General features: G+C 43.5%; 1 protein-coding gene across 1 annotated transcript in view; it reads left to right on the forward strand.

The window, feature by feature from the left end:
• CEP350 (centrosomal protein 350) overlaps positions 1-14,897 on the forward strand; it is a 140,078-nt gene that overhangs the window by 15,106 nt on the left and 110,075 nt on the right. Inside the window, exons 3-5 of the mRNA XM_084636814.1 lie at positions 776-819; positions 2,805-2,919; positions 3,837-4,008. Of these exons, the coding sequence (XP_084492940.1) occupies positions 776-819; positions 2,805-2,919; positions 3,837-4,008 (331 nt within the window). The remainder of the gene's footprint in view (positions 1-775; positions 820-2,804; positions 2,920-3,836; positions 4,009-14,897) is intronic.

A 14,897-nucleotide genomic window follows, 5' to 3' on the forward strand; every position in this document is an offset into this window, starting at 1 on the left:
ATGTAATTACATTTAGCAACACTTACAGTTGACTTTTTTTTTTTTTAAAAAAGTGCTTGACAAAATAGTCTACTTTAAGGAAAAAGATAATACTTAAATACTATTTCAATAATTTTGGGCATATTACTAGATTTCTGAAGATAGCTAACTTTTTTTATAAATTTAGCTTATAAAGCTGAAGTAAGTAAAGCTTATGAACCTATCACCCATTCTTTGGAAATCTTGGCTATATGTATTGTATATGTAACCTGTGAAGCTTAAACATAGCTTGTTACTCTTGAGTACCAATGTATGACAACTTGCAGTCTAAGTGTGAGCTTCCATTGACCATATATATTCATAGCCTGTTTGTAAAATAAATAAATAAAAATATAATGTTTAAAAAATCAAAATTCAAAGCATGAGATATAATGGAAAAACTCCATAGATATTTGTGTGGTCACATGGGTAATGAATTTGCTGTAGATTTTTAAAATATATAGGAGTTCTGGAGATGAATAGGAGATGTAATAGGAAACTCAGCCTAACTTATGTAACTCTTAATAACTTGATTTTTTTTTTGGTTAAAAATATAGTTTTTAAAGAAAATCATATTTCTTTTCTAATGACACTGTCTAATAATTACCCCCCACAGAGGAGTTTCATGGTTTGGGATGAATTCATTAAAAGGAATTAGTTAGTGAGCCATGCAAAGCTGTTTTAAAATGTTTTGTTTCATTGTGTTACTTGAATTAATAGGAAACTTGATTTTATTCTTTTATTTTTGTTTTGTGAGATCTAACCACAGCCTGGGATACTTTTTCTCAAACTAAGGCTACAGTAAGTATATTTTTTTTTCTGGATTGAAATCAGTTAATGGCCACTTCAGTTTTATTGAATGCCTTATTTTCCCCATAGTTTGATGGTTACAGAAGTAAAAAATGGGGTTGGTGGTTGGGGGCATGAAGATGATGGATGTTCTTACTGCTTTGGACAGCAATTCTGACAGTGTAACTTAATGCTACAAGAAGCTCATTACTGAGGATAATGAAAAATCAGTCTTGCTTGGCTACTATAAAACTGATACCATTATCAATTAATAGTATTGTTTTTATCAATCAGAATGGTATAAGGCAGGGGTGGCCAACCTGAGCCTGAGAAGGAGACAGAATTCACCAGTGTACATTGCCAAAGAGCCACAGTAATACATCAGCAGCCCCCACATCAGCTCCCCCACCCCGCTCCCAGTGCCTCCCACCTACCGGCAGCCCTGCCAATCAGCACCTCCTGATCAGCTGTTTCGTGGGGTGCAAGAGGCTTGGGGGGTGGGGGAGAGGAGCCCGGACACTGCAGGCTCAGGATAGGGGGCAGGAAGGGGTGGAGTGCGGGTAGGGCCTGTGGCAGAGCCAGTGGTTGAGCAGTGAGCACCCCCGGCACTGGAAAGTTTGCTCTTGTAGCTCCAGCCCCGGAGTCGATGCCTATACAAGGAGCCGCATATTAACTTCTGAAGAGCTGCATGTGGCTCCAGAGCCACAGGTTGGCCATCCCGGTATAAGGAATGTATGGGTAACTTGTGTTAAATGTTTTTGTAATTTCTTTTTAATTATTGCAAAAAATATGTAAATGTTAACTAGAATCTTGTGATATCTTTACATTGAAGCTTTTAACTAATATTAAATATTCCTTTTTATTTTTGTATTATCATAGTGCCTAGGAACCCCAGTCATCAGCCAGGACCCCCTTGTGTTAGGCACTGTACACAAACAGGACAAAAAGACAGTCCATTCCCCAAAGAATTTACAACCTCAGAAAGCACATAATCTACCAACTGGTAGCTCTGTAGTAATCCAGGGCTGCCAAATTACATGTCAGCTTTCACCAAACTGAATAGTATAAAGAATCTTGCTCCTGAAAATCTCAGTTAGGGCTAGTAAATATCAAGGTCAAGATTTTTCAAAAGTGGCTAGTGATTTTGGGTGCCTAATTTTGGCACTTTAAGGGGTAGTGCTTTTCAGAAAGTAATGAATGCCCATCCTCTGAAAATCTAGACCCCTTTACAGTGTCAAAGTTGGGCCCTCAAAGTCACTAATTACATTTGAAAATCTCCTAAATCCCTGCAGGTGTGAGCTGTAGAGTGAGATACCTCTCTGTCATTTTAAAGGAACTAACTGTCCTCTTCTTACCTACTGAGATTCAGAGATTGGGGCTGGTGAAGCAATATACATGTGTTTCATAGTTCCATATGTACTGCACCAACCATGGAATACTACCATGATGTGTGAATTTAAGCTGTATACTCAGGATGCAATGCTACATTTTGTATAAACTGGGGTACAGTGAAATAAAGATGCTAAATTTCTTTGGCAACCTTAGGGAATTTCTCTGTATGTTCATTACCTCTCTCACTTTGAATAAGGGAGTGAAGTGGTACAGTTTTATACGTGGAATCCTGTTTCATGTTCCCTCTAGAGTAGAGCATTATAGAATACAGTGTGTTTTCGTTCTTAGTGGTTATGTTTCAATGAGGCCAAGTGTTAAGACCTTTGGCATTTTGTATAATTCTGTTGTTGACAATGACCCACTTATGGAAACAGATTTAGTCAACAGAGCTTAATTTGAATAATCTTTTTTTGTACTAATCTTCATATTCTAATGTTTCTGGTCACAAGACTATACAAGTTTATACCACCAGATTTTTAAAGCTGTTCTTGCCTGTAATTGTTTCTTACTGTGAAAGTGAGAGGAGTTCTGTACTTTTTGTTTAAGTTGTATCCTCACCATTCAAAAAATGAACCTGAATATTGTTTTGTGTCTTGAAATTCTAGTTGCGTCATATTGAGAACAAACTGGAGGTAGCGCCTACCAGCACAGTAGTATTTGATTCTGTCATGGATGCCAAGAAACCCTCTGCCAGTGCTACCAGGAAAATAAGCAGGAAAGGTGTGTATTACTTAAAAGATTAATTATATAGGGCAGGGTAAGAAGAAGTCTTTCTGAGTAGTATCATTTTCATTTTTTTAATCCTCTTTTCCCAGTTTCTTTTGTTCATGAACTTGAGAGAAAGTTGGAGCAAGGTTTCTCTTTCTTCTGAATACATTGTCCTGAAAAAAAAGAAAAAACATGCTGCCTATTTGGTGATGGTATTTGGAACTCTCTAGAAAGGTCCTTTGCTGCAACTTCTGCTTACCATAGTCTGTTACCTTGTTTCTATGGCATTCCCGCTAACAGCTACACATGCTGATGGCTGGCGCCAGCAGTAGTATTACACTGGAGTGACCATCTAAATTTTTAACATTTCTTGAACTAGTTAACTCATTGTAATAGTTTCACAACACTCCCTTTCAAGGATAAATGCCCTTATAATACTGCATTTTTAAAGTGATTGTAATCATGACATCGAGGCCATGAAAGGAGAAAAAATCATATTGTCTAATGCTACTTTTAGAATTCAAACCACTTATGAAAAAATGTGTTCCTATTTACAGTGTGTGTTTTCCTCATCCCTGTTCAGCCTCTATCGTTAGTCGTAATTTAACTCATTTGGCATTCTCATAGGATTTATATTAACATGTCAGAGCAGCAAGAAAACTTGTTGGATCTCTATTTCTCTGATTCAGTCAACTCTCTTGGGCTTAATCATTCCCAATTATGGTTTTTTAAATATTCTTTTAGAAATTTTTTATGAAGAACTAGTGCAATGTGTAGCTTGAGTGTTTATCGCTTACTCCTAGTATCTTGAAACAGATTGCTAGTGAAGAGAAGGTGAGAACTTAAGTGCTATTCTTGAGCACTAATTGAACCCAAGGAGAACTGCATTCTAAAAACCACTCAGCCCTATGAGCCTTCTCTTCCTGCAGATGGTAGGTACCTAGAGGATTCCTTGGTTTCTGCTTCAGCCTCCAGGTCCTCAAGCCAAAATAAGTCACGCAAAGAGAAGTCCTCCCGCAGTCCTCTTCGAGCTACAACTCTGGAGAGCAATGTGAAAAAGAGTACCCGTGTGGAATTTCGTGAACCCTTGGCTTCATACAGGTTAGTGCAAGAGAGAACTGACATTTACTGTGAAATACACAAACTGGAACAGAGCTGTTGCCAATGTTCTTATGAACACTTCAGGACTGGGTTTGTTTTTTTTCTGTCAACAGGTGGATAATGAACAAAACCTCTTGGTTTTTGATTGAACAAGTATAATATCTGATGTGTTGCGTAAGGGGCTTTATCATCCATTTACTGGAGGATGGACACAATGATCCAATAGGTCTCTTATGTCTTTAACTTCCGTGATAATCCCCCCAATATTTGGAATATCACTAAAGTGTTGTATTTGTTGCTGAAAATGCATTCTTGTTCTTCTCCGGCTTCTGCTAATCACCTATAGTAAAATAATGTGCTGTATTTCTGCTAATGTCTACTAAATCCAAGCATTTCATTCTTGGTATTGAGGCAAAACATCTGCTTTTAAAGATCAGGGAGCTATCTTAACTGGGATTTTTAAAGGGGTTTAATGGACTTCAGTTCCTAACCCACTTAAACTGTTCTGAAAATTCCAGCCCTAATGATTACTAGTCAGCTCTTGTCATCAGGTTTGAAAATACCTTATTGTATGCTTCCTATCTCCCAGAAGCTAATTCATGGGAATTTGTTGGTATTTTCTTCCTACATAAATGAAAACGTGATTAAGAAGTAATTTAATTTTGTCCACACTATTAATTGGTGCTTTAAAATGACAATGAAATAACTAGATTTTTTTTTACTACCTGTTTTTAGAATCTACCTTTAAAAGATTTAAACCAAAATTTCTACTATTTTTCTATGACAACTTGTTTAAAAGGCTGCCCTTAATAGAGCTGCCACTCTTTACCAGTAGTTTAATTTTCTGTACAGTGTACAGAATAAGCCAGCTGTTGCTGTTGCAAAGCCAGCAGATTTCAGAGTAGCAGCTGTTTTAGTCTGTATCCGCAAAAAAGAACAGGAGTACTTGTGGCACCTTAGAGACTGTAAAGGGGCTAGCTGTGGGCTCAACCCTCTCCAGGGCGGCAGGGAGCCACACCGGCTCACTACACACAGCTGAGGATTGGGGAATTACTTCGGCCACAGAAGTCTTCCCTTGCGGCTCTTGTGGAGGCAGAAAATAAGTACAGTTATGCCGGGGCCCTAGGTCAGGGCCGGGCAATAATGACTCAGGCCCTCAGGCAGGGCTGCGCAATAATACTATAGCAGTAGCAATATAAACAGTAGTAAGCCCTGGCCCCAGGTTAGGGCGGGGCAGTAATGAGTCAGGAGCTCAGGCAGGGCTGAGCGTAACAGTAGGCCCAAGCCTCAAAATGGTTTGGGAGAGGGGGAGACTGCCATCCATGAGTTGGGTGGCAGGGGGGACGCAGGCCCTCCCACTCCACTGCATCCCAGCCTGGGGCCCTAGCAGCGGTAGAAGATCCACTGCTGTGTCAGTGGGGATCCTGGCCGCAACACACTGACATGGGCTCTGGCAGTGCTACAGCCAGACTAGGGTCGGCTGTCCCTGGGCTACTTCCTGACTCCCCCTCTGGTGGTACCTGAGTCACAGTGGAGTCCTCCGGGGGGTCCAGCATCATGGGTTCCTTGGGGTACCGGGCGAGTGGGAGGCCCGGCAACTCCTCTGGGTAGCGAGCACAGAGCAGGTCCGGCAACTCCTCCAGGTAGTGGGCACAGGGCAGGTCGGCCCAGTACTGGCATGCACCTTGGGCCACAGGGGCTTCCCAGTCGCGGGCTAGGCTGGAGGTGCCTGGCCTCCCCAGAGACTGACCCTCTAGTGAGCTCTGAGGGCAAGCCTTTATACTTCTGGGTCCCTGCCTGACCCTCTGAGGGGTGGGCTCAGAGTGCCCTAGCTCCGCCCACCCCGGTCTCTGGATGGACTTGTCCCTCTCCGGGGCGGCACGGAACCACACCGCCTCACTACAGAGACTAACATTTATTTGAGCATAAGCTTTCATGGGCTAACCCAACCCCGCCGCCCCCTTCCCCCCCCCCAAAAAAAAAAAAAAAGAAAAGGGCAGCAGAGGAAGTACAAAGCATTATTACAAGTAATAGGGAAATAGTAGCTATTTCTTAACTTCTTGGCAGTGGCAATAGATTTTTAAAACAACTTTTCCTAGTTTTGATTCATCTTAAAATCTTTTTTCTAATGTATATTATTGGTGATGTAGAAAGAATGTTTTCTATCTTGATACATTTTTTTCTTTGCTTTTTTGAGGACTTTGATTGTGGACCAGCCTCTTTATTATTATTATAACCAACAGAACATGAGATTTCATCTATTTTTGAATTTCATAAGTAATGATAAAGTTTTTCTTGGCTGTTGAGTCATGTATTCGTGTAATTTAAGTTTTTTTAATTTCCTTGACATTTTACTTGTGGAATTTTTGCACCCTGTTAGGTCAACAAACAACCTGGTAAACTATTGTATAAACTTGGAGTCTTTAAAGAAACGCCTTGAAAATTGCATAGGAGAGTATTGAACAGCAAGGGATCACTGACCCTATTGTAGGGAACACTCTGTCTTTCGGTCTGTCTCTCTCACATGCACACATGCAGAGAACCTTGCTGACTTTAAGAAAATATTGGTTGGGGGCAGTTGGAAGGCGTGTGGTGGGGAGAAATACTTAATGATTACAATGTACCCAGAAACCTAAAACAAGCTTGTCACTGCAGAATTAGTTTGGTTAGTACTTAAGATTTCTGAGGTTTGTAGCATTTCACCATAAGTCCTTCATTACTTCTTTTCTCAATTTGTGGCAAACCTTGGCCCTAGTCATAATGAATGACTTGTTTAAATTGATGATGTGTAGGATTTTTAAAAGTGCTCAACCGCTGCCTAACTCAGATCCCACTGAAGTCAATGGTAAAACTTCAATTGACTTCGGTAAGAGTTGAATTAGGCCACCACTAGCTGTTTTATAAAAGTCCGACCTTTTATCTCTTTATTTATAATGGGCCCAGCACCATTGTTATCTCAATGCCAGTAGAAATTAAATGTAAGCAAACATAGAATTCTATCTTGCCTGCAGGCTCCTTATTCCAACTGTGGATTTTCCTCCTTGGCTACATAGGAGGCAGAGTTGGACCTGTCAGGCTGGGGGCTCTTTTGCTGTTTAAACTGCTCCTGTTGTTAGTTTTCCATCTGGAATAATTATTTCCTTGACATCAGTCACTTGTTGTAAAAGCAGCGTATCAAATTATTTGACTTCAAATACAGGGGGAAAAACAGGAGTAGATGAACTCTTATCAACCTAATATCATTTCTCATTCAAATATACTTAGCTATAAAGAAATCTAAAGTACAGGAAATGAAAGACTATTTTTTTGCATTGTGAAGATTGTAAGATCAAGTACTCAAGTCAGGGCATTCAAATTGTTGTGCTTGTGCTGATTATGTTAATTCTGTCCTATTGCATGTCCTGTATAGTTTTATGGTATACATTACTAAGAATGTGGCACCTGAAGGTCTGTATTTAACATGGAAAAGAGAAATAGAAAATGCTGAGTGTGTGCAGTGTCATGCACATGGCTTCAAAAAGCTTCCTTGAACATATACGTGCCCAAGGATTAAGCCTACTAGCCTAGATGAAAAATATCTACAGTGTCACCTCAGTAGTCCTGCCATGCATTGGCACATATTCAACCCCTCTTGAATAAACCTTAAATAAATAAATTCTGCCCTCATAGCACACATACATCCTAGAATACTCAAGGAGCTGACTGAGCCATCAGCAAATCTTCAAAAAGTCATAGAAGCCAGGAGAGATTTTAGAGGACTGGAAAGGGGCAAATATAGTGCCAATCTATAAAAAGGAGAACAAGGACAACCCAGGGAATTACAGGCCAGTCTGCTTAATTTCTGATAATGGAGCAAATAATCAATCAATTTGCAAACACCTAGAAGATAATAAAGTGATAAGTAACAGTCATCATGAATTTGTCAAGAAAAAATGGTGTCAAACCAACCTAATAGCTTTCTTTAACAGGGTAACAAGCCTTGTAGATGGGGGGAAGCGGTAGATGTGATGTATCTTGACTTTAGCAAGACTTCTGATACTGTCTTGTATGACCTTCTCATAAACAAACTAGGGAAATACAACCTAGATAAAGGGTGCATAATTGATTGGAAAACTGTTTCCAGAGAGTAGTTACCAGTGGTTCACAATTAAGCTGAATTAAGGGCATATCAAGTGGGGTCCCATAGGGATTGGTCCTGGGTCTGGTTCTGTTCAATATCTTCATTAATGATTTAGATAATGGCATAGAGAGTACACTAAGGGTATGTCTACACTACGAAATTAGGTCGAATTTATAGAAGTTGGTTTTTTAGAAATCGTTTTTATATAGTCTGTGTGTGTCCCCACACAAAATGCTCTAAGTGCATTAAGTGCATTAGCTCGGCAGAGTGCTTCCACAGTACCGAGACTAGCATTGACTTCTGGAGCGTTGCACTGTGGGTAGCTATCCCACAGTTCCCGCAGTCTCCCCCGCCCATTGGAATTCTGGGTTGAGATTCCAATGCCTAATGGGGCAAAAACATTGTCGCGGGTGGTGCTGGGTACATGTCGTCAGGCCCTCCCTCCCTCCGTGAAAGCAATGGCAGACAATCGTTTTGTGCCCTTTTTCCTGAGTTACCTGTGCAGACGCCATACCACAGCAAGCATGGAGCCCGCTCAGCTCACTGTCACTGTATGTTTCCTGGGCGCTGGCAGACGCAGTGCTGCATTGCTACACGGCAGCAGCTCATTGCCTTGTGGCAGCAGACAGTGCAATAGGCCTGATAACCATCGTCATCATGTACTAAGTGCTTTTGGCCGCCTCGGAGAGGTCAGTTAGGAGCGCCTGGGCAGACATGGGCGCAGGGACATAAATAGGAGTGACTCGACCAGGTCATTCTTTTGAGTCCTGCTGGCAGTCGTATTGCACCGTCTTCTGGCGAGCAACCAGAAGATGAGGATGGCTAGTAGTCCTACTGTTCCGTCTGCTGCCAGCCTAAGATGTAAAAGATAGATGGAGTGGATCAAAACAAGAAATAGACCAGATCTGTTTTGTATTCATTTGCTCTCCCCTCCCTCCCTCCGTGAAATCAATGGCCGACAATCATTTTGGTGAGGTCTGTCAGGGGCACCTTGAAAAGTTTAATGGAGATTCAGTCCTGCCTGGAATACTGGGGGGAGGGATAGCTCAGTGGGTTGAGCATTGACCTGCTAAACCCAGGGTTTTGAATTCAATCCTTGAGGGGGCCATTCTGTGTGACAGTTGTTTTTGTTTCTCCTTGAGGTAAAACCACCCCCTTTGTTGATTTTAATTTCCTGTAAGCCAATCCTGTAAGCCATGTCGTCAGTCGCCCCTCCCTCTGTCAGAGCAACGGCAGACAATCGTTCCGCACAGACGCCATACCACGGCAAGCATGGAGCCCGCTCAGATCACTTTGGCAATTATGAGCACATTAAACCCCACGCGCATTATCCAGCAGTATATGCAGCACCAGAACCTGGCAAAGCAAAACCGGGCGAGTAGGCAACGTCAGCGCGGTGACGAGAGTGATGAGGACATGGACACAGACTTCTCTCAAAGCATGGGCCCTGGCAATGTGGGCATCATGGTGCTAATGGGGCACGTTCATGCGGTGGAACGCCGATTCTGGGCCCGGGAAACAAGCACAGGCTGGTGGGACTGCATAGTGTTACAGGTCTGGGACGATTCCCAGTGGCTGCGAAACTTTCGCATGCGTAAGGGTACTTTCATGGAACTTTGTAACTTGCTTTCCCCTGCCCTGAAGCTCCAGAATATGAGAAGATGAGAGCAGCCCTCAGCTGAGAAGCGAATGGCAATAGCCCTGTGGAAGCTTGCAACGCCAGACAGCTACCGGTCAATTGGGAATCAATTTGGAGTGGACAGATCTGCTGTGGGGGCTGCTGTGATGCAAGTAGCTAACGCAATCAAAGATCTGCTGATATCAAGGGTAGTGAGTCTGGGAAATGTGCAGGTCAGAGTGGATGGCTTTGCTGCAATGGGATTCCCTTACTGTGGTGGGGCCATAGACGGAACCCATATCTTTATCTTGGCACCAGAGCACCAAGCCAGCGAGTACATAAATCGCAAGGGGTACTTTTCAACAGTGCTGCAAGCACTGGTGGATCACAAGGGACGTTTCACCAACCTTGTGGGATCGCTGGGAAAGGTACATGACGCTCACATCTTCAGGAACTCTGGTCTATTTCAAAAGACACAGGAAGGGACTTTCTTCCCAGACCAGAATATTACTGTTGGGGATGTTGAAATGCCTATAGTTGTCCTTGGGAACCCAGCCTACCCCTTAATGCCATGGCTCATGAAGCTGTACACAGGCAGCCTGGACAGTCATAAGGAGCAGTTTAACTATAGGCTGAGCAAGTGCAGAATGGTGGAGTGCATTTGGCTGTTCAAAAGTGCACTGGCGCAGTTTACTGACTAGGTTAGATCTCAGTGTAACCAATATTCCAATTGTAATTGCTGCTTGCTGTGCGCTCCACAATATCTGTGAGAGTAAGGGAGATGTTTATGGCGGGGTGGGAGGTCGAGGCAAATCGCCTGGCGACCAGTTTCGCATAGCCAGACATCGGTGCTATTAGAAGAGCACAGCAGGGCGGGCTGCGCATCAGAGAAGCTTTGAAAACCAGTTTCATGACTGGCCAGGCTACAGTGTGAAAGTTCTGTTTGTTTCTCCTTGATGAAACCCCCCGCCTTGGTTCACTCTACTTCCCTGTAAGCTAACCACCCTCCCCTCCCCCCTTCGATCACCGCTTGCAGAGGCAATAAAGTCATTGTTGCTTCACATTCATACATTTTTTATTAATTCATCACACAAATAGGGGGATAACTGCCAAGGTAGCCTGGGAGGGGTGCGGGCGGAGGGAAGGACAAAGCCACACTGCACTTTAAAACTTAAAAAAATTTAAAACTTATTGAATGCCAGCCTTCTGTTGCTTGGGCAATCCTCTGGAGTGGAGTGGCTGGGTGGCTGGAGGGCCCCCCCACCGCGTTCTCGGGCGTTTGGGTGAGGAGGCTATGGAACTTGGGGAGGAGGCGGTTGGTTACACAGGGGCTGTAGCGGCGTTCTGTGCTCCAGCTGCCTTTCCTGCAGCTCAGCCATATGCTGGAGCATATTAGTTTGATCCTCCAGCAGCCTCAGCATTGAACATTGAATCCTGCCTCCTGTCATCACTCTTCCGCCACCTATCCTCTTCAGCCTGCCACTTACTCTCTTAAGCCTGCCACCTCTCCTCGCGTTCATGTTGTGCTTTCCTGCACTCTGACATTGTCTGCCTCCACGCATTCGTCTGTGCTCTGTCAGTGTGGGAGCATAGCATGAGGTCAGAGAAGATTTCATCGTGACTGCGTTTTTTTCGCCTTCTAATCTTTGCTGTCCTCTGGGAAGGAGAAGTTCCTGTGGTCCTTGAAACACATGCCACTGGTGGACAAAAAAAAGGGACAGTGGTATTTAAAAAGACACATTTTATTAGAACAATGGGTACACTCTTTCACAGTAAACCTTGCTGTTAACATTACATACATAGCACATGTGCTTTCGTTACAAGGTCACATTTTGCCTCCCCTCACCACATGGTTAACCCCTCCCCCCTGCTCCCACTGCGTGGCTAACAGCAGGGAACATTTCTGTTCAGCAACAGGCAAACAGCCCAGAAGGAACAGGTATCTCTGAATGTCCCCTTAAGAGACAGCATCCTATTTCAACCAGGTGACCATGAATAATATCACTCTCCTGAGGATAACACAGAGAGAGAAAGAACTGATGTTGTTTGAACGCCAGGAAACATATGCTGCAATGCTTTGTTCTGCAATGATTCCCGACTACGTGCTACTGGCCTGGCGTGGTAAAGTGTCCTACCATGGTGGATGGAAAAAGGCTGCCCTCCCCAGAAACCTTTTGCAAAGGCTTTGGGAGTACATCCAGGAGAGCTTTATGGAGATGTCCCTGGAGGATTTCCACTGCATCCCCAGACACGTTAACAGACTTTTCCAGTAGCTGCACTGGCCGCAATTGCCAGGGCAAATTAATCATTAAACACGCTTGCTTTTAAACCATGTATACTGTTTAAAAAGGTACCCTCACCAGAGGTCCCTTCTCCACCTCGCAGGTCCAGGAGGCAGCCTTGGGTGGGTTTGGGGGGTACTGGCTCCAGGTCCAGGGTAAGAAACAGTTCCTGGCTGTCGGGAAAACTGGTTTCTCCGCTTGCTTGCTGTGAGCTGTCTTCAACCTCCTCCTCCTCATCTTCCTCATCCCCAAAACCTGCTTCTGTGTTTCCTCCTACTCCATTGATGGAGTCAAAGCACATGGTTGGGGTAGTGGTGGCTGATCCCCCTAAAATGGTATGCAGCTCATCATAGAAGCGGCATGTTTGGGGCTCTGACCCGGAGCGGCCGTTTGCCTCTCTGGTTTTCTGGTAGGCTTGCCTGAGCTTTTTAAGTTTCATGCGGCACTGCTTTGGGTTCCTGTTATGGCCTCTGCCCTTCATGCCCTGAAGATTTTTACAAATGTTTTGGGATTTCGAAAACTGGAACGGAGTTCTGATAGCATGGATTCCTCTCCCCATATAGCGATCAGATCCTGTACCTCCCATTCAGTCCATGCTGGAGCTCTTTTGCGATTCTGGGACTCCATCATAGTCACCTCTGCTGATGAGCTCTGCATGGTCACCTCTGCACGTGCCTGCAGCTTGCCACGCTGGCCAAACAGGAAATGCGATTCAAAAGTTTGTGGGCCTTTTCCTGTCTACCTGGCCAGTGCATCGGAGTTGAGAGTGCTGTCCAGAGCGGTCACAATGGAGCACTCTGGGGTAGCTCCTGGAGGCCAATACCGTCGAATTGTGTCCACGCTACCCCAAATTTGACCCAGCAAGGCCGATTTCAGCGCTAATCCCCTTGTCGGGGGTGGAGTAAGGAAATCAATTTCAAGAGCACTTTAAGTTTAAAAAAAAAAAAAGGGGGGGGGGGCTTCGTTGTGTGGATGCATGCAGGGTTAAATCGATTTAAGGCTGCTAAATTCGACCTCAACTCCTAGTGTAGACCAGACCTTATAAAGTTTGCAGATGATACTAAGCTGGAATGGGGTTGCAAGTGCTTTGGAGGATAGGATTAAATTTCAAAATGATCTGGACAAGCTGGAAAAATGGTCTGAAGTAAATTGGATGAAAATCAATAAGGACAAGTGCAAAGTACTCCACTTAGGAAGGAACAATCATTTGCACACATACAAAATGGGAAATGACTGCCTAGGAAGGAGTACTGTGGAAAGGGATCTGGGGTCATAGTGGATCACAAGCTGAATATGCGTCAACAGTGTAACACTTGCAAAAAAAGCAAATGTCATTCTGGGAGGTATTAGCAGGAGTGTTGTAAGCAAGACACGGGAAGTAATTCTTCAGCTCTACTCCATGCTGATTAGGTCTCAACGGGAATATTGTGTCCAGTTCTGAGCGCCATGTTTCAGAAAATTGGAGGAAGTCCAGAGGAGAGCAACAATGTGGTTTAAAGGTCTAGAAAACATGATGTATGAGGGAAGACTGAAAAAGTTGGGTTTGTTTAGTCTGGGGTAAAGGCGACATGACAACATTTTTCAAACACATAAAAGGTTGTTACAAGGAGGAAGGAGAAAAATTGTTTTTGTTAATCTCTGAGGATAGGAGAAGAAGCAACGTGCTTAAATTGCGGTAAGGGAGGGGTAGGTTGCATATTCGGAAACTGTCCTGGTAGTTAAGCACTGGAACAAACTGCCAAGGGAGATTGTGGAATCTCCATCACTGAAGGTTTTTAAGAGCACATTAGACAAGCACCTGTCGGGGATGGTCTAGATAATACTTGGCCCTGCTTTGAGTGCAGGGGACTGGACTAAAAGACCTCTCAAGGTCCCTTCCAGTTCTGTTATTCTATAGTTTGAATCATTTCTACCCCATCTCTTTCCAGGCTGTCTGCTCTCAGCATGCTGCCCAAAGAGATGGCATTTACCTTCCTGGGTGCAGAGGAGGCCCTCAGCCTTGCAGAACCCTTTTATCACTTGAGTCCTCTCTGTACCTGGATTCCATCTCCCTTTCTTTTAAGGCATGAGAAGCTGTGGTCCACTCTACTTCTCACTCTTCCACCCTCCTATAAAAATGTAGCAGCTCCAGCTGTTCTAATTCCTTCTTTCTGTAAAATGTGCTGTAGTGCTTGGGCCACTCTGTTCCCAGTCTCCCTCCTTCTCTTCCAGGAAAGGTGCTGAAAACTGCTTTGCCTACTCAGTTCACTTGTTTGGCCAAAACCTATACATGCCCTGAATCGGTAGGTGTTACAATCCCCGATTCTGCACATTTGCATTAAAACACTTAATATAAGAAATTTTGTCAGTCAGTTTCCAAAACAGCCTTATCTTTTGGAATTTTCTTACTTCTGATTGCTTGATACTGCAAACTGTTAACATTCGATTAACAGTTGTTGGGTTTTTAAAAAGAGAGAGAACTGATGGGAAGGAAGATATTGGGAGGTAATTAGCTTGCTGAGCTGATGACCTCTATTAATGAACCTTGTTAAGTTCACTGCTCTACCCCCAATTCAGTCTAAGTTCCTTTCTCATCAGTTTGTCTATGCTGTGCACACATGTCAGATTCAAGTTCCTTTCTCTGCAACTTAGAAGCTCCATTGTCTACTATATACATTTTCTGAAATAAGTAGTGCTAACTTAAGGAACTGTGCACGCATTTTTTCACTCTTGCCAAACTTAAGCACTGAAAGGATTTTGCTCAAACTTTCCGGGGGGTGGAGGGGAATCACCTTCAAGGCAGAAACTAAGTATAGAAAATTTCAGCTGAAATGGGGAAACATTTGAAAAGTAGTGAGCATATAAAAACAGGGACATAATTTAAACTTTT

The sequence above is a fragment of the Lepidochelys olivacea genome (assembly GCF_965140295.1).
Source record: "Lepidochelys olivacea isolate rLepOli2 genome assembly, chromosome: 8".
Lineage (NCBI taxonomy): Eukaryota > Metazoa > Chordata > Testudines > Cheloniidae > Lepidochelys > Lepidochelys olivacea.